General features: G+C 44.8%; 2 protein-coding genes and 1 long non-coding RNA gene across 3 annotated transcripts in view; 2 read left to right on the forward strand and 1 right to left on the reverse strand.

The window, feature by feature from the left end:
* Positions 1-3,005: 3,005 nt before the first annotated feature.
* LOC125961849 (uncharacterized) lies at positions 3,006-4,515 on the reverse strand. The gene is made up of 2 exons (XR_007472925.1): positions 4,353-4,515; positions 3,006-3,426 (listed from the first exon to the last, which is right to left on the reverse strand). It is a non-coding gene; the product is annotated as an uncharacterized LOC125961849 (long non-coding RNA).
* Positions 4,516-9,916: 5,401 nt separating this feature from the next.
* On the forward strand, positions 9,917-19,169 carry LOC125961681 (metabotropic glutamate receptor 7-like). The gene is made up of 2 exons (XM_049700485.1): positions 9,917-10,025; positions 17,876-19,169. Exons 1-2 carry the CDS (start codon positions 9,917-9,919, stop codon positions 18,730-18,732), a joined length of 966 nt encoding a protein of 321 aa, XP_049556442.1. The 3' UTR covers positions 18,733-19,169.
* Positions 19,170-23,208: 4,039 nt separating this feature from the next.
* LOC125961829 (AT-rich interactive domain-containing protein 1A-like) overlaps positions 23,209-26,970 on the forward strand; it is a 124,950-nt gene continuing 121,188 nt past the window's right edge. Inside the window, exon 1 of the mRNA XM_049700861.1 lies at positions 23,209-23,450. The gene's annotated coding sequence lies outside the window, so the exon portion shown is untranslated. The remainder of the gene's footprint in view (positions 23,451-26,970) is intronic.

Raw genomic sequence — 26,970 nt, forward strand, 5'->3', positions numbered from 1 at the left:
AATACAAGCCCACCTTAAGAAACAGGAAACCTCTCGAATAAACAACCTAACCTTGCACCTAAAGCAATTAGAGAAAGAAGAACAAAAAACTAACAAAGTTAGCAGAAGGAAAGAAATAATAAAAATCAGATCAGAAATAAATGAAAAATAAATGAAGGAAACAATAGCAAAGATCAATAAAACTAAAAGCGGGTTCTTTGAGAAGGTAAACAAAATTGATAAACCATTAACCAGACTCATCAAGAAAGAAAGGGAGAAGACTCAAATCAATACAATTAGAAATGAAAAAGGAAAAGTAATAACTGACACTGCAGAAATAAAAAAGATCATGAGAGATTACTACAAGCAAGTGTATGCCAATAAAATGGACAATCTGGAAGAAATGGACAAAGTCTTAGGAATGCACAACCTGCCAAGACTGAATCAGGAAGAAATAGAAAATATAAACAGACCAATCACAAGCACTGATATTGAAACTGTGATTAAAAATCTTCCAACAAACCAAAGCCCAGGACCAGATGGCTTCCCAGGTGGCGCAGTGGTTGAGAGTCCACCTGCCGATGCACGGGACACAGGTTCGTGCCCTGGTCTGGGAGGATCCCACATGGCGCGGAGCGGCTGGGCCCATGAGCCATGGCCGCTGAGCCTGCGTGTCCGGAGCCTGTTCTCTGCAACGGGAGAGGCCACAACAGTGAGAGGCCCGCGTACCACACACACACACACACACACAAAATCTTCCAACAAACAAAAGCCCAGGACCACACGGCTTCACAGGCAAATTCTATCAAACATTTAGGGAAGAGCTAACACCTATCCTTCTCAAACTCTTCCAAAATATAGCAGCGGGAGCAACACTCCCAAATTCATTCTACGAGGCCACCATCACCTTGATTCCAATACCAGACAAGGATGTCACAAAGAAAGAAAACTACAGGCCAATATCACTGATGATCATAGATGCAAAAATCCTCAACAAAATACTAGCAAACACAATCCGACAGCACATTCAAAGGATCATACACCATGATCAAGTGGGGTTTATTCCAGGAATGCAAGTATTCTTCAATATACACAAATCTATCAATGTGATAAACCATAATAACAAATTGAAGGAGAAAAACCATATGATCATTTCAATACATGCAGAGAAAGCTTTTGACAAAATTCAACACCCATTTATGATAAAAACCCTGCAGAAAGTAGGCATAGAGGGAACTTTCCTCAACATAATAAAGGCCATATATGACAAACCCACAGCCAACATCATCCTCAATGGTGAAAAACTGAAACCATTTCCACTAAGATTAGAAACAAGACAAGGTTGCACACTGTCACCACTCTTATTCAATATAGTTTTGGAAGTTTTAGCCACAGCAATCAGAGAAGAAAAGGAAATAAAAGGAATCCAAATCGGAAAAGAAGAAATAAAGCTGTCACTGTTTGCAGATGACATGATACTATACATAGAGAATCCTAAAGATGCTACCAGAAAACTACTAGAACTAATCAATGAATTTGGTAAAGTTGCAGGATACAAAATTAATGCACAGAAATCTCTGGCATTCCTATACACTAATGATGAAACATCTGAAAGTGAAATCAAGAAAACACTCCCATTGACCATTGCAACAAAAAGAATAAAATATCTAGGAATAATCCTACCTAAGGAGACAAAAGACCTGTATGGAGAAAATTATAAGACACCGATGAAAGAAATTAAAGATGATACAAATAGATGGAGAGATATACCATGTTCTTGGATTGGAAGAATCAACATTGTGAAAATGACTCTACTACCCAAAGCAATCTACAGATTCAATGCAATCCCTATCAAACTACCACTGGCATTTTTCACAGAACTAGAACCAAAAATTTCACAATTTGTATGGAAACACAAAAGACCCCGAATACCCAAAGCAATCTTGAGAACGAAAAACGAAGCTAGAGGAATCAGGTTCCCTGACTTCAGACTATACTACAAAGCTACAGTAATCAAGACAGTATAGTGCTGGCACAAAAACAGAAAGAGAGATCAATGGAACAGGATAGAAAGCCCAGAGATAAACCCACGCACATATGGTCACCTTATCTTTGATAAAGGAGGCAGGAATGTACAGTGGAGAAAGGACAGCCTCTTCAATAAATTGTGCTGCGAAAACTGGACAGGTACATGTCAAAGTATGAGATTAGATCACTCCCTAACAGCATACACAAAAATATGCTCAAAATGGATTAAAGATGTAAATGTAAGGCCAGAAACTATCAAACTCTTAGAGGAAAACATAGGCAGAACACTCTATGACATAAATCACAGCAAGATCCTTTCTGACCCACCTCCTAGAGAAATGGAAATAAAATAAAATTACATTTTAAGATGAAAATTTTTACTAGAGACAAAGACATTTTAAAATGATAAAGTGATTATTCCATCTAGAATGCATAATAATTATAAACTTATAAGCACCTAACAACAGGACTTCAAAATACAATGAAGCAAAATCGACACAACAGAAAAGAGAAACAGACAGTTCTACAATAATAGTTGGATACTTTAATACCCTTCTTTCAATAGCAGAACAGACAGAAAATCAACAAGAAAATAAAAACCTTGAACAGCATTATCAATCAAGTAGACCTAACAGCCATCTATAAAATATTCCACCCAACAGCATCAGAATATACATTCTTTTCAAATGCACATGGATATACTATATGCTAGGCCATAAAACAAATTTCAGTACATTTTAAAGGACATAAACAATACAAAGAGTGCTCTCAGATGAAAACAGAATGCAATAAGAAATCGTTAACAGAAAGAAATTTGTTGAAAATCACAAATGGAAATTAAAGAATATATTCCTAAATAATTCATGGGTCAAGTAAGAACTCATAAGGGGAATTAGAAATAATTTGAGATGAATTAAAGTGAAAGTATAACATATTAATACTTGATTGGTCCCACATACTCTTCTGAAAAGCAGAGGGGTTAGACAAAGAGATCTAAATTAATTAAAAAATCATTTATTATTCTGGGAATAAAAAGAACTGGGCTTAGTCTCAGTTTTGCCTTTATCTTTGTGTCTGTTGATTATCTTGGAATAGTCATTACATAGTCAAAATACAGTTGCCAGCTCAGGAATCAAATACTGTCATCTCTAGGGCTACCATGACAAGATACCACAAACTTGTTAGCTTAAAAGAACAGAAATTTATTTTATCACAGCTCTAGAGGCCAGAAGTTCAAACCCAAAGTGTTGAGAGGGCCATGTTCTTTCTGACGCCTCAAGGGGAGGATCCTTCTTTGTCTTAACCAGATTCTGGTGGTGGCCATCAATCACTGGTGTTGGCAGTTTTTTGATTTGCAGCTGCATCACTCTGGTCTCTTTCACTGTTGTCACATGGAATTGTCTCTGTGTGTTTCTGTCTCTGGAAACAATTTGAATAGAAATTTCTATTTTAAAAAAAACAAACTGTTGATTATTATGCTCTATTTAGATACTTCCTCTAACCCACACCCACCTCCATTTCCCCATATGTATTTGAGAAGGAAAGAGGAACTCCTCTGAGCTATCATATTGGAAAGAATCAATAATACAGTGTTTTACTAGAGATGCCTCTTATCTAAAATATTTGAATTAAATATAAAATCTGGGGAAATTATCGCCCAGTTTCCCTCTTCTAGAGGCATGTTCTAAATGATAGGCAGCAGAATATTTTATACCCATGAGGTTTGCTGACATTATTGATTTGGTCCAGGATCTGTATTTTCTCTCTAAAGAAAACAGTATTCTCTCTTTACTTTCCTTAATATATAATGTTGGTGTCTTAAATTTATTGTCAGAGAGGATGCTTATAGTTCAAATGATTTGGTTGTATTTCACCAGTATTATTACAAGATAGTCAAACAATGGCTGGGCTCCAGGATAGACCTCGGTCCCTTTGTTCCACTGGGATACTGATCTGAAAGCCACTGTTTTCTTATATTCCAAAGACCAAATAAATAAAAAAATAAATAAACAAACAAAAAAAAACACAAGTAAATGAAACTATTTTAAAACCAACTCTCTTTTCTTCCTCATCCATGTTAATTCTCTTCTACCTAAAATTACTTCCTGGAAGTGATTTTTATGTTTCTTAGAGCTTCTTTATGTATATATCCACACTAATGCATATAAAACTGTGCCTTGTAGATACTTATACTTTTTCCATTTGAATATTTTCTCGTGTCATATAGAGTTTATCCATTGTCCTAGATATGCATTTTTCCTGTGTATTTGAACATCATAGGAAGATAAATTCTACTCTTGAAAATGTTAACTGGTCACTGAGACACAGAAAGCTATTATTCTTACCAGTTTTCAATAGTGAGTAGATTCTGTAGGGGTGGAATTTTAAGATGTAAGTATACTGTTTTTCTACACTCAAATTCCGTTCCCCTTATCATAGAAATTGACCAGTGAAGTGTGCTGCTGACTTTTCAGAATCCATGTACATATAATCCATTAGGGTATTAGATATAACGTTGGTCAGAAAAGCATACTGTGAAATGTTGCTTTTATTTAAACTCCCACTATTTTCACTACATGGTTTCAAGATTTTACTTCATTTTTGTCCTCTGGTGGTGGGCTCTGTGAACTGCATATTTATGGGTCTGGAGCACATATCTTCAGGGAGGTATACAACTCCTCAGGTACCAGCTAAAGAGTAGATGATAAGAAGCATTCAGATTTATTAAAACTCATTAAGAATATCAGTAGCCTGACTGTTGTTTCTAAAAATATAAAATATTTATCCTTCTGTTGTCAAACAACCATATTTCATGAAAAGAAGTATAAATCCTTTTTTGCTTGCAATAGAAGAACAATAATTGAAGATATTCTTCATTTGGACCAAATACCTTCTCTGAAAATATAAGTTAAAATAGGAGTTGAAATTTCCAAAATATTCTTTAGGAAATAAAACTCCACATATAATTTCAAATTATAATTTAATTTTACCTTAAATTTAAATATCTATATTGAATTTAATTTAAGGAAGGAAGAAAGAAAGAAGAAGGAAAGAAGGAAAGAAAGAAAGAAAGGACGGAGGGAGGGAGGGACGGTGGGAGGAAGGAAGGAAGGGAGGAGGGAAGGAAGGAAAAAGGAAGGAAAGAAATAAGATAAAGTAAAATAAAGTTATTAAATTAAAAAATACTTATTAAGAAAAAAATTAAGAAAAAAAGCGAACGGATAGAACCTTTGGATAAATGGTGGAAGCAAAGCTATACAGACAAAATCTCATACAGAAGCATACACTTACAAACTCACAAAAAGAGGAATAGGGGAAAAAATCATAAATCTTGCTCTCAAAGTCCACCTCCTCAATTTGGGATGATTCTTTGTCTAAATGAGGGAAGGAAAGAAGGAAGGAAGGAAGGAAGGAAAGAAAGAAAGAAGATAAAGTAATATAAAATAAAGTTATTAAAATAAAAATAATTATTAAGAAAAAAATTTTAAAAACAGACGGATAGAACCCTAGGACAAATGGTGGAAGCAAAGCTATACAGGCAAAATCTCACAGAGAAGCATACACATACACGCTCAGAAAAAGAGGTAAAGGGGAAAAAATGATAAATCTTGCTCTTGAAGTGCTCAATTTGGGATGATTCGTTGTCTATTCATGTATTCCACAGATGCAGGGTACATCAAGTTGATTGTGGAGCTTTAATCCACTGCTTCTCAGGCTGCTGGGAGAGATTTCCCTTTCTCTTCTTTGTTTTCACAGCTCCCAGGGGCTCAGCTTTGGATTTGGCCCCGCCTCTGCGTGTAGGTCGCTGGAGGGCGTCTGTTTTTCACTCAGACAAGACGGGGTTAAAGAAGCCCCTGATTCGGGGGCTCTGGCTCACTCAGGCCGGGGGGGAGGGAGGGGCACGGAGTGCGGGGCGAGCCTGCGGCGCCAGAGGCCGGCGTGACTTTGCACCAGACTGAGGCTCACCATGCGTTCTCCCGGGGAAGTTGTCCCTGGATCCCGGGAACCTGGCTGTGGCGGGCTGCACAGACTCCCCGGAGGCGGGGTGTGGATAGTGACCTGTGCTCGCACACAGGCTTCTTGGTGGCGGCAGCAGCAGCCTTAGCGTCTCTTGCCCGTCTCTGGAGTCCGCGCTTTTAGCCACGACTCGCGCCCGTCTCTGGAGCTCCTTTAAGCAGCGCTCTTAATCCCCTCTCCTCGCGCAGCAGGAAACAAAGAGGGAAGAAAAAGTCTCTTGCCTCTTCGGGAGCTCCAGATCTTTTCCCGGACTCCCCACCCCCCCACCTCGGCTAGCCGTGGTGCACTAACCCCTTCAGGCTATGTTCACGCCACCAACCCCAGTCCTCTCCCTGCGCTCCGACTAAAGCCCGATCCTCAGCTTGCAGCCCCGCCCACCCCCGCGGCTGAGCAGACAAACCTCTTGGGCTGGTGAGTGCCAGTTGGCACCTATCCTCACGGGCTTAGTTGCTCCACGGCATGTGGGATCTTCCCGGACCAGGGCTCGAACCCGTGTTCCCTGCACTGGCAGGAAGATTCTTAACCACTGCACCACCAGGGAAGTCCCTAAAGCAATTATTTTTTTAACTCTATGGCTTTAAATAATCCTTGGCTCTGAAATTCCCTGTACCCCTCAACTACGTAACCACAGGCCGCTCTGCCCTAAATCCTTTTCTTACACTTTGTAGCTTTTTAAGCAACGCCCCTCTTTAGGAAGACATAATCCCTTCTCTGTAGAAAACATGAAAGACCTGAACAAATCAAGATTTCTCCATGGAGAATTCAGCTAGTCCTGTGCTTAGCTCCGAACACGGAAATCCATGTCTTACACCAAGCACGCCATTACCCGGACTAATGCCTGCTTGAATAACAAGCAAATTATTGTGCTTTTAATTGTACCTTGCTGGGTCACAAAGCACGTGTGAGAGAGGAATGTGCCCAGCTTCTCCAGGAGAAACAGGTCAGGCCTCTAATCCTCCTTTTCTGTCACCTTCCCCTCCCGCTTTCCAATCCTTTCTCTTCTCAGCAGAGCAGAGGGAAGAAAAAGAGACAGCTAAATTATGTTTAAAATGGAAGAGTCTAAAAGAAGAAAAACGGCGGTCAGTACTGACTTGGGAGAGGATGCATTATCTATCCACAGCCTCTGCAGTGTGGGCCATTTGAGCACAATCAGTGTTCCAACCGGCTTGCTGGAGGGCGATATCTGCGAGCCTAAACCAGGCTTTCTCAGCCTCAGCACGACTGCTGGGTGGGGTTGGATGCTTCTTTGCTGTGGGCCTGTCCTGTGATGGAAGGACTTTTAGCCTCGCGTAAGCTGTGACCATCCAAAGTGTCCCAACACACTTTCAAATGTCTCCTGGGTGCAAAATTGCCCCTGGTTGAGAACCACGGCCCCAAGCCCTTCCATATTGGGATGTACTTGCTCTCTCTCCCATTCTCTCCCCCCACATACACAAAACCCAAGAAAATCATGGTTCCTGTGTTAAAACTGGGGAGATCAACGTGCTCTTCATGTAGGTAGAATGAGCGGATAGGAAAAAGACACTGACTTGTGTGTAGTCAGGGGACAGAGTGGGAACCCGCTCAACGCCAAGACTGAAAAGAGTCTTAGGATGTGGGTGTGTTTCTGGCTCCCTCTGGGAAGTGGCAATGCCCCTGGTTGAACAAGCCAACTTTCGAACGCCTCTACCCTGTGCACTTTGGAATCGGGCTTGCTGTGGGCGAGATGAGGAGTGATGGCGAGGCTGCAGAGATGAAGGCGTCTGTGAAGGTGCTGACTGTCTCCTCCCACACTACTTGGGACAGGGGAGAACTACCCAGCTTCGGAGAGATACCCATTGCTCAGACAATGACGATCCTGTCTTGGACCTAAACATCGGGATGAAAGAGGGCTACTGACAAGACAGACGTTGTGCAAGCATGGGGTTGCACTTTCATTACAGACATTGAGGCAAACATTTCACTCCTGGTGATATAAGACCTCCCCTATTTTTGAGAACTTACAAGAAGCATTATTTCTTGTTGTTACCTGCCAGAAGGAAAGGCGGGAGAACGAGCACACTGCAGTGAGCCCCCATATCCACTAGATGGCGGTGTACATCTTCCTCAGAAGCCAGGCGGGCAGCGCTCTGGGCAGCTCGTTGGCCTAAGCAAGACAAGGGCCACTTTTCTTTCCGGAGACAAGGCGTCTCTTCTCATTGTCGGCACAAACAGCCCCAAACAATTGCACTGACCACACAGCTCTAAGCCACGTTCCAGGGCACTGCCGTCTGTTCAGGAGTGAATGCTGGGAAAATGAACCACGCTGCTAATTTGCTTGATTGGGGGGAAAATAAGATCTCAAGTGACAGTGGGTGTGATTTATTTTTCCAACAAGAATAGGGGCAAAGCCATTTCATCCACCCCCCCCCCCCACAACTGCTACCATAAATGAAAGCAATCACCTTATTAGTCCTGAATTACTAACTGGCAGGGTAAAGATCTGCTGGAAGTCAAGCTGAAGTGGGGAGTCTGGAGAAAGGGATGTGATTTCTGCAGGGGAGGAGGGGAGGGGTAGGGCGCGGTGGGAGGGGCGGGAGGGGAGGGGAAGGCCTGAAGCCCATTGTGAGGTCCTGCGCCCCTGTGGTCTGGGGGCCGTGCTGGCCCTGACCCTGGGAGAAAAAGAGGCTCAGTGATGTCTTCAGGCCGTTCATTTTGTGCAGGAGAATGACTTTATAAAGTGAAGGAAAAAGAACCTGTTGGAGAAAACCTATCCGAGAGTTTCTCTGAAAATGCTACAGATTGAGATGAACTGGCTTGGAAAGGAGAGCACAGCCCTGTGGCGCCTGGCCACCCCGCTGCTGGTGGACCCCCCAGGAAGGTTCTGTCACGGAAACGACAGGCAGATCTGAAACCAAGTTGGGCTTTACGTCATTAAGAAATCCCCCAAAGGAATGGAATAAAGGCCTCCTTTCACACTTTGGGTTTTGCATGTGTCCTGAGGAAGCGCCTCTTCCCCAGCTGAGACAGCGCGCTGTCGCCGAGACCCAGTGAGCGTCCCTCGTCCTGCGGGCAAAGCAAAACAGCAGCGGGGTGGGTGCGCGCCCAGAGCTGCCCCTCTCGCCATTGATTTGTTCAGGGGTGACTTCTTGCGTTCTAGTTAGATGTGACTTTAATCGAAGTGCTTTCCTAAGGCGATTTATCACAACTGTGAACCGTCAGTCTGCACAGCTGCTGCTCTTTTAGGGAAACGCACAGGCTCGGGAGGCGGAGGGGCCGGCGCGGGCTCCCCTCTTTCCCACGGACAGGCCCGCGTGCCCCTCCCCACCAGAAATATGTGCGCCGCGTCCTCAGAGGCCGCCGCTTCTGTGCTCTGGCTCCTCTGCTGTTTCTGGCTGCTGAACAGCCATCTCCTCTCTCCTGGGAGGGGCAGCTGGTTTCCTTTTGGGGCGCTCCCCTTCTCCCCGTCTCAGCTCCTGCAGCGGAGATGAGGCTGCCCCTCTCTCCCTGCACGCTGTGGGCTGGGTGTGCAACCCGGCTCGGGCCACAGTCCGCCCCCCACCCCACCCCCGTCCCCACCGACCCCGCTTGGCGCCCACCACAGCCGGCAAAGCCCACACGGGACGCCCAGTTAAAGCTGAACCGCAGATGAAAACCACGACTTTTTAGGGTGTCTTCAACATTGCATGCAACATACTTCTACTTAAAAAATTACTGTTTATCTGAAGTTCAGCTTTAACGAGGCGGGCATCCTGTATTTTGTCTGGCAGCCTTCTTGGTTGTAAAGAAAATGTTTGTCCAGAGCAGGTCAAATTGGAATCAGCCTAGGACTTTTAACTGGAGCTTTGGGGAACAAATACTTAAAAGGTATCTGTTGGGACTGCTAGGCTGGTAGGATTCATGCTTGCAACTGCTGGGAGCCAGCTTTGCTATCATGTGGGGAGAGCTGCTTGAACTACAAGCCAACACCACAGAGAGCAGACCTGTTTCATTTGAACAGGTGGATCCAGCTGTTCTTGAAGCTGGCCCGGTGGGTGGTAGAGGTCAGGGTGCTGATGGCCAGGAGGGATAATAATTTCCTACCCCTCAAATCTGGGAAGTGAAAACAGCAGGGCTGAATGTGCCCATGGGGCATGGCTTCTGTTCAACTGGAAGAGTGGTGAATGGCTATTGGGTGACCAAAACAGTCGGTCTACTATATTCTTACTTTGTTTGCTAATTGTTTTGCTGCGTGTAAACTCTTTGTTGCATTAGCTCTTGTTCATGACATCATGTCTGGAGACAGGGTCTGATAGACTTACATGTGGAATTGGAGACTTAAATTTCAAATCTGCCTCTGCCTGGTTGAGTGGCTTTAGGGTTCTCGTAACCTCTACAAAGTTGAGTTTCTGGGTCTGAAACCTAAGGACAGAGGTGATCGTTATCCATTTGGGCTGCTGTAACAAAATACCAGAGCCTGGGTAGCTTATGAACAACAGAAATTTATTTCTCATAGTTCTGGAGGTTGGAAGTCTAAGATCAGGGTGCGAGCAGATTCACAGTCCGGTGAGTATCCTCTTCCTGGGTCACAGTTGGCGTGTTTTCTCTGTAACGTCCCATGGCAGAAAGGTCGAGGGACCTCTGCAGGGTCTCTTTTATGAGGGCACTAATTTTGTTCATGAGGGCTCTACCCTCATGACCTTATGACCTCCCAAATGCCACACCTCCTGATACCATCACTTTGGGGGTTAGGATTTCAACATATGAATTTTGGGGGAGGCAAATGTTAAATCTATAGCAGAGGTACTTTCCCCATAGGATGGGGGAGAGGGAAAGTATGTAAGCACCTGTCATAGGGCCTGGTGTGGAGCAGGTGCCCCATACAGATGTTATTACAAAATATTGAGTATAGTTCCCTGTGCCATAGAGGAGATCCTTCTATCTATTCTATGCCTTCTTTGAATGACCATAGCACTTGTTGTCTGTATCATTTTTATGTCTGTTGTTGCTTTGTGACTGAAAATGAAAAATTTCTATTTGTCCATGTCCTGGCCCTTACATAAAAATGTGTTCATTTATCTATTTCATATTTATTGACTACATCTTAGACACCGTGTTAACTGCTGGTTCTAGATGTTAGTAAAATATAGACCTTCCTGCTCAAAGGGTCACAGTATTTGTGGGAAAGCAAAAAATGAACAACCTATGTCTCTAAGAGCTTTGTACTTCCCAAAGAGAACACACCTCGTAGGTACAATAAATCCATGTATCATACGTAAATGTATAAATAGTTAATGGGATTATTTATACACCTGAGATAACCGCTTTTCGATTCTGAGGAAATGATGATTATATTTCACCAGGAGCTCAATACCACTCTGAGAATGAGGGCTTAACCCCCGACTTGACTCACTGCATCACTTTCCTATATAAAAATACACAAGTCTGTACATACGCTCTAGAAAAAGGCTTATCTGGCATGAATTTCAGATAGCAAGAAGAAAACTGCAAGAGGTTCAGAGAAGCATCCAGAAGCTCAGATGACTGTCTGGCACTAATACAACTTGCTTGACAGGAAAATAGAGCTGTAAATCTCACAAAATTCGATGATCTTTTAAGAATTTCAAAACCTCCTGCTATTAATTGGAAATCCTAGAAGAATAGCTTCTTTTAAAATGTACCGATAATATGCTTTACAGCTTAATATTCAGAAGCCTATGTTTTGGCTAAGTGAGCTTCAGGAAGGAGGGAAATTTGTGGTTTACCTCCACTTACTTTGGAACCGCTGGTTCCAAACATCTACTTCTATGCACAGTCATCTTATCATCTGTAAAATGGAGGCAACTCTAAGACAACAGAGTTACAGAGATGTTGCACAGCTCCATGTGTCATTGTCTTCATTTGTTTCAGAATACCAATAACATCTAAGCGACTACTGAAAGAGTGCTATATTATTTGGGGTCATCTAGTGCAGCTCTGTCAAAGTAAAGTAAAGGGACCTAGAATGACTATAATTTTCCCAAGAGGACACAATTATTTTATGGTAAATCTGGGACAAGAACCCTGATCTCTTGGATCCCATTCCATTGTTCTTTCATTGCGTTCTGAACAACCCAGAGAAATAAAGAGAAATAAAACTCCTGTGTGCTGTGTCACTGGTACAGGACATGGCAAGATTGGAATTGGAGCACTACATATTAAGAGGTATCTGAGAAATTCTTCAAACTAATTGAGATATATACCAGGTACATAGAAAACAGTATGTTTTATGAAGATGATTCTGTGCAATGAACAGAACTGGTAACACACACTGGAAGGTGAATTCTCATTTTCTGGCACCTTGGAAACGCCACCTCAACATACACGTTAAAATAAACATTTGAACTGGGTCATATTTAATTCTGCATGCTCTTGTAAGTCAGCAAAATATTCCATATATCATTTAAGTTGTCACTCACTTTTTAACTTGACTTTCAATTTCTAAAAGTCTTTCCAAACATAAAACAGAGGTGGGAAAATGGTATACGGGAAGCTGCAGAGATGAAATAAGCTTATTTCATTAGGCATAAAGATGACTATCCAAACAACTTCATGGCTGAAAGTGTCCAAATCTACTGTCTTCGTTTTGTAGTCAAGGCTTCCGGAAAAATATGCTAATGGATTCCTTATTACCCAAATGCCCCATATCAGTTTCAGTAGGTATCATTATATATTATGGAAATTTTTCTCAGTGACAGTGAAAGACATCCTGGCTGAACATCCCCCTGCCCATGACACAGAGATGATGGTCTCAAGCTATCTTGAAGGCATTGGAGCCCACACTATCCGTTACTAATATTAATGGAGGATAAAACTTCATATTCTGTTTGCTCTATATTTGTTCAATCACTTCTTCCCTTCATTAAACTGGATGGCCCATAATTGAGTCTGTAGTGTCTATCATTGGAAACTGAACAAAGTTTTGTTGGTTTTATTAATGTCATACGTTTCTAGGGAGGGTCTATTCAATAACTAAGTCTAGTTTCACAGTTACAAATAAATTATGATGTAACTTTGAATAAATTAAGCTCATCATAAAGGAAGGATACTGAGAGTTGCTACTACCCCTTCCTTGAGGGACTCTCGTAAAGCGCTGAGTAAAGTAACAGAGGTGTATATGTATGCATATATTTTCAATGATATTTGTACAGACTTAAAAAGAACTCTACAGGGCTTCCCTGGTGGCGCAGTGGTTGAGAGTCCGCCTGCCGATGCAGGGGACACGGGTTCGTGCCCCGGTCCGGGAAGATCCCACATGCCGCGGAGCGGCTGGGCCCGTGTGCCATGGCCGCTGGGCCTGCGCGTCCGGAGCCTGTGCTCCGCAACAGGGGAGGCCACAACAGTGAGAGGCCCGCGTACCACAAAAAAAAAAAAAAAAAAAAAAAAAAAGAACTCTACAGAATGCATTATAAAAACCTTAATGCTGTGTGTCCCTAGTTCCCAGCTCTCTCATTAGAACTACTTAAATGAACACAATCTTATCTTTTAGGATAGCTATCAGAGTACTCCAAATACTACTTCTTGCAGTACCCTGTCCCAACAATTTGCCATCCTCTTCCCATTAGTCCTCAAGTCAGAAGCCCCGAAGATCTGTTCATTAATTTATGAACACATTTCTTCATCCAGCCAAGAAAATTGATTGATCCCTTACCAAATTTCAGGCACCATTCTTCAGCATGATTTATAGGCATGTTCAGGAAACACAGCAGTGATTAACACAGATGAATATAGTCTCTCTTGAGCTGAGGGGGGAGACAAAAGTAAATAAGCAAATATAAAATCATAAGTATAGGGCTTCCCTGGTGGCGCAGTGGTTGAAAGTCCCCCTGCCGATGCAGGGGACACGGGTTCGTGCCCCGGTCCGGGAAGATGCCACATGCCGCGGAGCGGCTGGGCCCGTGAGCCATGGCCGCTGAGCCTGCACGTCCGGAGCCTGTGCTCCGCATTGGGAGAGGCCACAACAGTGAGAGGCCCGCGTACCGCCAAAAAAAAAAAAGCTATGAAAACAAAACCTATGGATGGAGACCTCCATGAAAGATGGAAGAGTATAATAATGGCCAGAGTACATTACCGTGGCAGAAGCAGCAGCCCTTAAGGAGGACAACTTTATAAATTACAAATTGGATTTAAATAGACAGGGAATTGGAAGTGGAGACATTATTTTCTGCAGAAGATGATGGACAGGGGAGAACAAAGAAAATAAAACTGAGATTGTTAGCAAAATACAATGCTAAGCATATAAGTTAGGACTGAGTCCTTAACTTTCATTTTTATTAATGAGTGGGTGAGTATAGATTACTGACTACACAGAATCAAACCTGGGAACACATTTTATATTTATGATCTTTGTGCCTAAAACTAGATTCTCCTGCAATTTAATATGACACTAGGACAATGACTGGCCAAGTTTTAGATTAATCACTCTTACACAAAGATTTTTCATTCATATAATCTCAAACAAATACTGCGTCACCAATTAAGTTCCAGATCCTATGCACTCTGGCTGAAGATATAAATATCTTGCAAGCCCAGCATCACTTTCCTCTTTCTCTGGTAACAAATCACATTTTCTATTATGACAATGGCCCCAGTTATCGGCCCAGGAATAAACACTTGACTCAGGAAGAGCCAATTAAAGCCCTCCTTTAGAGTTGATCGAGAGCTTTAAGGTTAGAGTATTTCAATCTTACGAAATTTTTGTAAAACAAAATTATTTCAAAATCGACTAATTATTCTTTAAGTTCTAGAAACTGCATTCTGTGACTAAGAGGACAATTTATTTGCCGTCGGTTCTGCTCTGCCCACTTAATGTTTCTGTTATTGTGAGATAAAGGCAGTGGGGAATGGCAAACCAATTCTGACTCATTCAACACATGAGTGCTTCTTAGGTACAAAACACCATTCTGAACATTGTCCGAGGTAAAAAGATAAATAATACCTAGCCCCTTATAATAGCTAGCCCCTTACCCTCAAGGATCTTCCAGCTTAGCAAGGGAAATAAAACATGCACACAGATGACTGCAACAAAAAGAAGATAATGATTGCTGCCAGATGTTTGGGGAGAATGAGGAGAGCAAAGAGAGAACACAGAATAAGGCAACATTCAACAGTCAGCCAAGAACTATTTGTTGAGCAGTTGCAAGCTGTGACCTGGAAATGGAAGAGGAGAACATAGATCTTCACATGGGCAGGTGAAAAATCAAGTGTTCTCACTTGTAACACAGCTCTTCAAATATATTTTTTGGCACCAAGTGCCTACTAAATAGCCTTAAATTAAAAACTAAATAAGGATACAGTCTCTATCAAATATAGCCTCAGGTACTGATGCCTAAATACTAGGATCACAGTATTTGTGTCCCAAGGATGCCTTTCTATTGCTTTGCTTCTTTCCCCCTTTCCAAATTAGCTAATGCTGCCTTACCAGGATATCTATTGCACTTGTTCCAGCCTTTTTGATCCAATGTATTGAATAGCAGAATAGGTGAGTTACAAGAGGATATTTTGACTTCAAACAACAGAAATAAAATACTCTATAATTGAAAAGAAAGAGGCAATCTTTCAGGCACATGTGGATCCAGGAGTTCACATGTTCTAACCAGGTCCCTTTCTCTCTTCCCCACCCCTTCTTCTCTCTGCCTTTTCTCCTCTCTGGTATTTCTCATTATGGGATCCAAATATCTCCCTGTTTATGTGGAAGCTTCTGGCACAGCTGCGGGCTTATACGCTCGCAGCTCCAGGGCTGGCTGGAAGGGGCGGGCGCATCACAGCATAAGGTTGCACAAGGTGTGCACTTATATAGCAGGGCATCACATCTATGAGTGATGGATGATCACATTGTATACAGGGGTAGCTTCTCATAGTTTTTACATCACTTTTCTTGAAGATGGCAGTAAAATGGTATGTTTTTACAAAATCAAATAGTGTAACATTGTCCAAAAGATATACATAAAGCATTTAGAGGAAGGAGGCTCCTTTTTCTTTTAACTCCGGCATGGATTGTCTATTGGACAGTGGTAACCCTATGTCATCAACCTCGTTACCCCAGCAGAAGTCCAGGGATTAGCCCTGCATAACTCTTAGCCTCTATTCCCTTCCTTGAACACTGTAGCCAGAAGGTTTTTTTCTGCCTCAAACCTTAAGTATTGAAACCTGGAGGAGGGGCATGTCTGAAAAGAAAATGATGGACTGGACTCTCCCTAGAAGGAAGATAAATGGGTGGTCAACAAGAAAAAAAATAAAATCCTCTGTACCAGGAAATGTTTGAAGTGTTGTTTGGGTATCAAAAAGCGGGTGCCCTACACATAAAGCAACAAAGGATATTGGTCTAAAAAGAACACCATGGCCAAAGGTGCATGACCTATTTCAACAGAGGATTTGAAAGTTAGAAGTTAACGTGTAAAACATTCAATTCAATTTCATCATTTTACAGATGGGCAAAGTAAAACTCAGGCACAGGAACAGAAGTGCCAAGGTCAGACAGGTGGTTGGTGGAAGAGACAACCAACTTCCCAACTTCTGACTTTTTAGGGGGGTGTGTGTGTGTTGTTTTGTTTATGTGCAAGGACATTTTTCTTTAGTACACTAACATTACAACAGAAAGTATAGTCTTGTTTTTGTTTTCTCTGCGCCCTCAATTCTGTATAAGGCAGTTTCGCTGCACTCCAACAGAAAGGCTCAGCAAGAGTAGAGACCACCATAAGCAGTACACGTGGGCACCAAGGGCAGATACATTGCCCTTCCTTGTGTAGGAACTAGGGCCACTTGTTGCTTTAATGGGCCAAGTTTGGGCTGGACCTGCAGGAGGGGACACCTTTGAAAAACAGCTTCCTAACTGCACTACAACCTGCTCTGGCATCCTGATTCCACTCCCCAAACCCCCCAAATCTTCAGCCAGAAAAAAAAAAAAGAAGAATGGATCACTGGATCACTGGATCGATGGGGAGATTTCTGTCTGCTCCTCCTACTGCCACCTCTTTCTTGCTATTTCCTGCCCGAGGAAACCTGACATCAGCCCAAAAGCATCTCTGGAACTGGGTAGGAGGGAGCGTTACACCTGTCAGCGCCAGAGAAGAAAGTGCGCTCTGCAGAGTTCTCAGTTGTTCCATCTCTTGCGATGAAAGGAAGAAAAGGAGCGAATCCGCCACAGATTTACTGGAGACCAGGGTTACTTCATCCGGCTCCGGCCACAGTAACCCCTGAAGACCAAAGATGCATTTCCATTCCCAGCATTTCTTGTTGGCGTCTTTCCCTACAGGCTAGCCCAATGCCTGGCCCCGAAGAAGTCTCTGCGTAAAGGTTCTTTAGGTCATAAATCAGCCTCCTGTGTGTATGTGTGTTTTTCTTAGGAAAAACTGGCACAGACGAATTAGCAGTACAGACTGGGGTCTCCCTACTACCCTTCATGCTTGGCGGCATCACCTTCGACTACCTCGCATTCTCCCGGCGCTGACAGTCCCGGCTCCGGACCTCAGGGTTGGAAGCAGTCAGCCCCAGCTAGAACCGCCCTGTCCGGGGCTGATGCCACCCTGTGCCTAGAATGTGCGTGTGGGTGCAGGCGGGCGAGCGAGCGGCTTCTACAGTGAGACCGAAGCAGGAGCTCAGCCTTCGCCTGCGACCTGCAATCCCCAGATTCCCTGGGGACCTCGAAACTCCCAATCGGAGGTACTCCGCCCCCCCACAGCCGCCCATCCATTCCCTCCCCCCTTACTTCAGCACGCAGCCCCTCCCTGCGTGATGATGCAAAACCCTGGGGAGGGTGGGCGCTGGGAAGGGTGGGGAGAGCCTGAGAGCGAGCGAGGGTGGGAGGGAGTGGGCGGAGGAGGAGAGGGAGCCGAACGCGCATTTAAAGCGAGAGCCATCCTCGCTCTCTCCCCAGTGCTGGGCTGTTGGAGAGCTCGAGCTGCAAGCCACCGAGCGCGAGCTCGAGCGCGGCGCGCTGGCCGGGGAACCCAAGAGCGCACGGCGCCCCAAGCTGGCAGGCGCCGCGGGACCCCCCACCCTCGCCGGCTGCCCTTCCCCGGGCGCCCCTACCCTCCTCGCCCGCAGGAGACCCTGGGCTTCCCCGGAGGAGCTCACCCCAAGGGGCCAGGACTCCGGCGAGCCCGCCACCGTCCCCTCGAGTGCCGCCGCCACCACCGCAGCCGCGGGAGCAGCATGGTCCAGCTGGGGAAGCTGCTCCGCGCCCTGACTTTGATGAAGTTTCCCTGCTGCGTGCTGGAGGTGCTTCTGCGCGCGCTGGCGGCGGCGGCGCGCGGCCAGGAGATGTACGCCCCGCACTCCATTCGGATCGAGGGGGACGTCACCCTCGGGGGGCTGTTCCCGGTGCACGCGAAGGGTCCCAGCGGAGTGCCCTGCGGCGACATCAAGAGGGAGAACGGGATCCACAGGCTGGAAGCGATGCTCTACGCCCTGGACCAGATCAACAGCGATCCCAACCTGCTGCCCAACGTGACGCTGGGAGCGCGGATCCTGGACACTTGTTCCAGGGACACTTATGCGCTCGAACAGTCGCTCACTTTCGTCCAGGCGCTCATCCAGAAGGACACCTCCGAAGTGCGCTGCACCAACGGCAAGCCTCCGGTTTTCGTCAAGCCCGAGAAAGTAGTTGGAGTGATTGGGGCTTCGGGGAGTTCGGTCTCCATCCTGGTAGCCAACATCCTGAGGCTTTTCCAGGTAGGGGGGCGCTCCCTCCGGGGCAGAGCGCGCCGTAGCTCCCCGCGCTCTTTATCCTGAAGGCTGGCTTGGACTCCAGGGGTGCGGGGTCTGGTCAGCCTTCGCTCATTTCCACCCTGGAGATCCTGCCGAATCCCTCCCACCTCACCCGAGGAGGTACTTTCCCTGCTTGATTCCTTTCCCTTCCATCTCTCCCCTGTCCGCGCTCCACTCCATCCGGCTTGACATTCTGGATTTATGGCCCCATTGACAAGAAACAGTCTCCGAAAAACAAGGCGATGATTTAAATGGGTTTGCATTCGAGTGAAATATGGTTCCAAAACAGGCTTGTAAAAGTGCCGGGCTCCTGTGAGAGCCACTTAGGCGCAAGGAATATGAAAGATGAGAAGACGCCTAGAAACTAGGCATTTCTCAACTCCCCAGCTTCCCTGCCCCAAGCCGCCCGACAAGCTGCAGCTGCCTTGGAAAATTTCGAGAAGAGCTTAGGGAGGCAGTTGTTAAACCGAAGGCTAGGTCTTCACCTACATTTGGACGTGAATTGCCCATTTCGCTCGGGTTGGATTTCCCGACCTGTCACCTATCTCTGCGAGGGCATGGGGCGGAAGGCGTGGGGACTGTCCTCAAGCGGGGAGAAGCCACCCGCAGACGTGCCCCCGGGTGATTTGCTCTGGGCAGTTGTTTGCACCGTCTAAACTGCCTTTGCGATCCGGCCACTGGCAGGAGCCGGGCGATCAGCTTTCTACTTCTGCCAGCTCAGAGCCCGGAGGTGAGCTCATGCTAACTGCGAGACACAGTCGCTTTTTCTGCACTCACCCTGTGCCCATCCTTTCCCACGACCTCCCTAACGCAGCCCCCAACCCCAGTCCTGGGTTTTGAGGACGATTCTCAGAGCCAGACAAGAAGGCGCCTGGAGGGAGGCAGTAGGGTGCGCTGAGCAAGGCCGGGCGGTCCTCTAGCTCCGGGTGCAGGCGGGCAACGGCGGAAGATGCGAGGACGGCGGATCGGGCCCGCTGAGCGGTGGGCGGTGCTGCAGTGCTCTCTCACCGCCTGCTCCCGCAGCCTCGGCCCCACGGCTCCTGTGCCGCCCTGGGTATAGATGGATGGCTTCTGGATGAAGAAATTGAGTTTCAGGGTCTGCGTGACTATGGGTTCTCTTGTTTCTCTTTCTTCCTGTGTGTCTCTCTCCTTGTGTCTCTTTCTCCCTGCTTTTTTTTTTTTTTTTTTTGGTCTCTCTGTTTTTATGTTCTCCCTTTCAATTTCTGCCTCTCTTTTCCTTCTCTACCCCTATCTCCAGGTTTTTTGTTCATCTCTGTCTTGAAGTGATCCTTTCCTAATGCACAGCTCTCTCCCTGCCTGGTAGGACCCAAGCTCAGTTAGTCCCTTCTCCAGATGTTCTGGCTGACCCTTATGCTCCCCGTAGCTAAAAAGTCGGCTCCCTCTCAAGTGCCTTTCCTGAAGCATGTTGGGTTTCTGGAGGGGACTCCTTGTGAGATTCAAGCTGTCACTACATCAGCACCCAGGGGTATGAAGTTTGTGTTTGTGCCAGAAGGAGGGGTGCCTGTCTAAAGCTGCAGCCTGGTATGGCCCCTCTGAGCCTCTGAGCATCCCTAGCACCTGTTGAGTATGCCACCTCTAGATGTTTGCAAGGCCAAAAGTGCTTCTGGGCAGCCTTCACTTTGAGGTAATGCTTTCAGGAAGAGCCTGGGTTGTTGGAAGCAAAACCCAGAAGCACTTCCTTTACCTCTGAGCTTAAACTAGAGAACCTGTGGAGGCAGCGCTGCAGGGAGGATGAGGCCAGAGGTCACCTGAGAACCACAGGGGCAACTCACAGTATTTTTACTGGAGCTCTGGGTGTTGAAGGCACATTTGTCGTTTGACATTTTAAAACTTATTTTGGTGCCTTCACTTGGAGCTTGGGAGCTTGCAGATGGGCCTGCCTGTCGAAAAAAGAGTGAAATCTTAAAGGCAAGAGAGAGCTTGCAGACTAGGTGAAGGATTGTGTTTGCTGAAAAAGATTCCAGGGGGAGCTGATTCCTTCTCTGGTGTGTGGATCTGAGGCACTTGCAAGAAAAGAGAACGCTTGCCTTATGCTTAGTTCCCCCGTTCCCTGGGCTGGGAAGGAAAGGAACTGAATGCCAGCATTAGCAGTGCGCGTTGGGACCAAAACCATTCAGAGAAAACACTGTCATTTTCCTCTAATTTGCAAATTGCAGCTATTCATTTGGATTGAACAGCTGAGGGAAAAGAGCCCCCAGTTTTCACCTGCATTTATTGAGAAGAGGCTGGTAGTAGGAGGGATGCACCAACTTGTAGCTTGTGCTGCAAGCTGGATATAAGCTCGGTGTGAGTATCCTGGTTAACCACTGCCCATGTTCAAATATACAGAGATAGATTCCAACAATCTCTTCCAGTAGCCTTATTTTTGCGTGTGATCTTAGAAGCTCCTGGCATGTAAGTCCAGTCCCCAGTTTCCCAGCCTCTGTAAACCTGCAAAATGAATAGAGAGAATAGTGGAACACAGACCCCTTGTTCAAAGACACAGTCACTCTAGGGAAAGAGGAAAAGAACGGGTAGGTGAATCTTCTCTGGGATTGCAGGGTTCAGCTCAATGAAAACTGTCCTGTATAAAAGAAACTCCTCTAAATGGTTGAATTCTTAGCTCTCCAGAGATTTGAGTTTTCCTTTCCCCAGTCCCTGTGGGTTGCTGTGGGGAATGTGCCAAACCTATCATTTGAGATAAAAATTTATGGTGAGGTAAGCTTCTAGGCTGGGGGAAGGAAGACTTAGTGACTGCTAAGCACTGGGGGGCAGGAAGGAACAAGGAGCTAGTAATGGATGTAACAAATGCTGCAGCTGCCAGCAAAGCCTGGATTGAACTTCCTTCCTGAAAATGAGGACCCGGGCAAGAATGACCACTCAGATGTAAACAGTGTCTCTGACTGGGAATTCTCATCTGCCTGCCGGTGGGCCAGAGCTGAGCAAGTCCTTTCTCTCCTCTGTATGCACACTGAATTGGTTAGTAAGTGACATGTCAGAGGAGAGGAATCATATTCAGTGGATCTTTCAAATCCAGGAGTTTGAGGCTAATGAAATTAGTGTGTGGCCAGGGCTCTGCCAACTAGAATTAAGTCACTGCAGCCACCCTGCAATGCATTTCCAGCCTGAAGGGAGCATCAGGGAGGAATTTCGGGAGATTTGTTTCTGAGCCTGTACAAAATACTACTCTCCTAATGCTAAGAAAGATTAAATGTAAATTAATATTGACTACGAGTAACATATTTAAAAAATAATCGCCGAGTGGGGGATGGCTTAAAGTGGAGAGATTATATAATATGGTGTGCAAAGAATAAATCTCCTCTGACCATTGTTTCATGGGCTATAAGTAAGATCTATTACAATGGAAAGTAATGGGAACGTTTTTATTCAAGGCTTCTCTGCTATTGACTTGAGAGCAAACACTCTGAGAGTATAAATTACTCTTGCTATGTGCTGACTCTGAATGAACAATATTTCATGTGCAGTGACATGGTCTAAGCTATAGACTTGGAATTGAATGGCATCTGTTTCAATTGTTTTGTTCTCTCAAGAGCAACTAGATAGAAAAAAGTGGTCAATTTGACCCTTGTGGGAGCGTGTTGCAAATCTAAACCTGTGTCCCTCATACCATAAATGAAATACATTTGTAAATTTGTGTTTTCCTTCTGTTCACTGATGCTTGAGTATAATCTCAAACTTTGGCAGCAACATTTTATACATAAGTACTTGGTTTTCTTCCTTTCTTCTTTCTCTTTCTCCTCTCTCTCTCTCTCTCTCTCTCTCTTTCTCCATCTTATGTAATTGGATAGAACTGGGCACCTAGGATGATGTGGTGTTACTATAGTGGGATTTTTTTTTTTTTAAAAACAACTCTAACTTACCCTTTTAAAAATTTCATAAATACAGGTGTCAGTGCCATTTGGAATAGTCTCTATAACAATTTCTGTCTCCACATTTACTGTGTTTCAGCAAATTTACCTAACAGATGGTGAGTGGGCAATTTTTAAAGGGGCATTTTTTAAAAGAGCGGAGAGGGAAGGAATAGAGACAGGCACATACTATATTTGAAGTTACCTCCACGTGTATTTTATGTATGTATACCCATACAATTAAGAAGTCTTTAGATGTTTTATCTTCAAGAATAATTCAGATAATGGATTACTTGAATATCATAAACATTTAGGGTTTAACAGATTTGTTACATATAGACGTTGTATCATGGATTTAAAAGACCGTAGCCAGCGGGCAGCGGCGGGCGGAGCGACCGAGGGGCGGCGCGGGCTCGGCGGCGGGTGCGGGGGTCCATGCTTCCTGGCGATAGAGGGCTGGGGTTCGCCAGAGACGCCGGGTTGCTCCGCGTTGCCAGGTTACCGAGCGCGTGCCCTGCGCCCGCTCTTCCGCCCGGGCCGCCCTCGGCGCCGCCTGAGCCGCGGTGCGGGCTGCGCGGGGCGCCGGTTCCACGGAAGCCTGGGTCGGGCGCTGCGTGCGGGACTGTCGTCGCTCGTGGACGGGGCGCGAGCGCGCGGGGGACGTAGGGCGCCGACCTGGGGCTCCCCGGCGCTCCGGCTCCGCTCAGGGCGCCCGCTCAGGGGCCTCCGGCGCGAGGCCCCCTTCGTGGTCAAGATGGCGGCGCCCAGGCGGGCCGCGCCGAGGTGAGCTGGAGCCGGGCCCGGAGAGGGGCGGGTCTGCCACGCCCAGGACTTGGACCCCGGGCTGGTCTCCCGTCTCCCGGGGAGCGGCGGGTGAGTGGGCGCGGCCGCGCGTAGGTCCCTCTCGTGGGGTGGTCAGCTCTCCGTGCGTCCGCAGACTTCTGTCGTCTGATAGTCAGATCTGGGGTGGCCCAGGTTGGAGGCGAGGGTGCTTGATTGGGGAAACCTGAGGGGTTTAAGGACTCTGTTGGGATCGTTTCAGACCCCAGCAAGAAGCTGAGCAAGTTTCCTCCTGACTCTCTTCCCGGCTAAGTTTTCTCCCTTCTCTGAAGACGCCAGCTTTTTTGAATCACCTTGTTCCCCGGGGGGATACAGTTGGTGGTTCTGACCGTGGAACGTAGGACCCGGCGCGGGGAAGCCTGAGCTGGTTCTAGTTACTTTGTTTGCAAAGCACTTGTCTTGTCTTTGGAATCTTTGTGTATGTAACCAACGTTGGGAAGAGCCAGCGTTTTCTTCTCCAAAACACTGCGAGGGGTAACTTTATACGTAAGAAACATGTGGGCGTTCACATCCATCTCTTTTCCAACCACTGAGTTTTGGTTGTGTTTCCTTTCTTTAAGTTTGTCTCGTTCTGAAGTGATAACAAAGAAAAAAAAACAAAAAAAAGGCCATAGCCAATTACACAAAGTATACTCTAGTCTCAGTCCTGCCATTAATTAGCTTAAGTCATTTAATTTTTCTAGGCCTCATTTTTCTCATGTGATGTTTTTTCTTTGAAAAATAGAGTTTCTAGAAGTCTCTAATCTCTGTGTCATAGTTCAGCTTGGAGAAAACCTGTTCTTATCCAAACTCCATGACATTGTATTTCCAGCTCCAACTTTGGACTTCGAGTGAGTTGGGGGCAACTTTTTAAGGATATTTTCACACAGCTTTTTTAGTTAATATCAGTCTAGCTGACTTGTCATACTCAGACTTTCTCCCTTATTCTTTTACCAGTGTGTTCCTTAGTCATATATATAAAGACTGTTGTGGGAAAAATGACCTCCTGGGTCAGCTTACTGCATGGTCATCGACACAGGGCAGGGAGTAAGATTCTGTGGATTTTACAGAAGCAGATACAGGTTTCATTATCCATGTCCTCTCCCCTTTCATCTTACAAAAACAGCAGGCTTTTCTTGGAGAACTGCCAGATAATGCCATCCTGCCTCCTGAGGGGCCCCGGGGATGAGTCGCCCAGGGACTGAACTCCAGTAAAGCAGGTGATTGGCTCATGGGTAGGCATCTGACCTCGGCTAAGTCTATCAGACTGCTCCCCAGGACTTTTGTCTCAGAGCAAAATGGAAGAATTGTCTTTTCTCTCTGGAATTTCTAAGCTGGGGAGATATGACTCTGGGACTCTCAGTGACCATCCAGCACAAGGAGAGACTTTCTGTAAAATAAAGTCTTGCAGAGGTAAGCAGGGCTGAGCGATGGAGAGAGAGCTGGAACCCTGCTGATACTCTGGAACTTCCAGATCCAACTGTATCTGGCTGCATCCCTGAATTTCTAGGACTTGTTTGTTGAGGTTGTTGTTGTTGTTTGGTTTTTGTTTTTAAATTTCCTTTGAATTTGTTTTCAGCCATGTGCATTTGAAAGCATCATAGCTAAAAGAGCTAATTTCCTACATTAATGTCAGGTTTGCTTCCTTAAGTGAAAAATCATATCCGCTATTTTCTTTAAATAAAATCCTTCTAGCTCAGGCTTGAGATATTCAACACTCTGCCTCCTACCCCCCTCTTTTCCAACATTTACTATATCACCTTGAAGCATTTGTGACCACATCTTTCCCATCTAGATGCAGTTGAGAGAGAGAGCAAAGACTTCTGATATAAACTGCAACCTATACGCCTCCTACCTGGAAGCTTTAGAACATACTTGATTCTTGTCATTAAAGCAAATCTTTTGTTGTTGTCTCCAGGGCACAGAAGCATTTTCATGGCATAATGGAGTACAAAGTACATTAAGCCTAACTCTACTTCTCACCCTCTTTTACTTTAAATAGGCAGAAAAGAACAATCTCAAACACATTTTCCCAACAAATAAAATACATATACGATTATGTTTAGAAGACATTTATGCAACATATAGTTAGACTGATTAATTAATGGACCTTTCGCCAATTGGCACAGTAAATATATATGTTCAATGTGCTCAATTAAAAAGACAATAACATATTTTTACAGGTTAATTATCTGAGAAGAGTATTGTGCCAGCACACTTGATACTACAGTATTTCATGCTTGACAGGTAATCTTCTTTCAATTATATTTACTGCTAAATGTTTCTTGGATCAAGCTATTAAATTATAAGGTCAAAAGTAAAATGATATGAAATTACAATGATAAAGGGACAGATATGCCACTTTATGAGAATAGAAGTTCTAATTTCTTCTCAGTACTACTAGTAGTGACCACAGTACTAATTTGAGCCCTTACTATGAGCCACTGTGCCCATATATATTTAGTTCTTATAGTAGTTCTGCAAAGGGCATATAATAATCCACAGTGTAAAGCTGAAGAAAGTGATTCTCATAGCTGAAAGTCACATAGCTGGTGAGTGGCAAAGTCTAGATTCAAACTTAGAGTCGTCTGGCAATGCCCAGGTTGTTGACCACTATGTACACTGCTCAATTGTTGCACCAATAAAGAAGTGCTTGAAATAATTATAGATTTGCCTACCCTGAAACTGCAGTGATTCAAAGACATCAAAGTTGCCAGTTGCTTAACCACATCTACTTACAGTAAGAAATTACATTTTATTTCATTTCTAAAACAAGATTAGTTCTGCAGGCCCATCGAAACTTGAGCACACAAATCCTACCTCCAAATGAAAGATGCTTGTTTTCCATTATTCAACAGATGGCCCTGTACAGAGGCAATAAATATATAGTAGAATTTTCATTCAAATAAATGAGAAGAGAGGTTTCTTCTTGTCCTGATTCAGTGCCCATCATTATGGATTATGATGGCTCTTCCCAAACTTTACTTCATTCACTCCACTCTTTCTACAAAACTCCAGTAATGGAATCCATCATTCAGATATATGTGCAAAGCGAAAGGACTGTATTAATACAGTTGCTGAAAGTCAAGTTGATAGAGCACAGGAAATACATCCTAATAAATGCAACATTAATGTTTGTGTGGGCCTTGGAGTGAGGGGTAGAAGAATTTTCAGTTTAATGGAATATTTTGCCTCTTGCTATGAAAGTGTGGCTTAATAGTCTTGTAATTGGTCATTTACAGAATCCTCCATCTCTGGGTTTCATGCTTTCTTTACTCTGCAGCTGTTGATTCCTTCTCTTGTTCTGGATGGAAGATAGCAACGAAGCCACTTCAAAGGGCTCAGCCTGCCTTTTTGTGTTATTGTTTAGATGAAGATATTTCCATTTATTAAAGCACACTATTTAAACGTTTTTATCATGTTTCAAACTTGACTGTGTCCTGAAGGTATGAGCACAGGCAGACATAATGGGGGATGTTTTCCAGGAGAGAACATACCCTTATCAAAGGAATTATCAGAATTTTCATGTATGGATTGAGAATCAAATTCTGGAGTTAGACCTGAATTTAAATTC

Source organism: Orcinus orca, chromosome 17, assembly GCF_937001465.1.
Source record: "Orcinus orca chromosome 17, mOrcOrc1.1, whole genome shotgun sequence".
Taxonomy (NCBI): domain Eukaryota; kingdom Metazoa; phylum Chordata; class Mammalia; order Artiodactyla; family Delphinidae; genus Orcinus; species Orcinus orca.

Bases quoted from the DNA above. Each gene is read 5' to 3' on its own strand.
- LOC125961681 (XM_049700485.1), top strand. From the start codon at position 9,917: ATGTGGGGAGAGCTGCTTGAACTACAAGCCAACACCACAGAGAGCAGA. The intron at 10,026-17,875 runs GTCAGGGTGCTG...CTCTCTCCCCAG, and splicing joins TGGCCCGGTGGGTGGTAGAG to TGCTGGGCTGTTGGAGAGCT.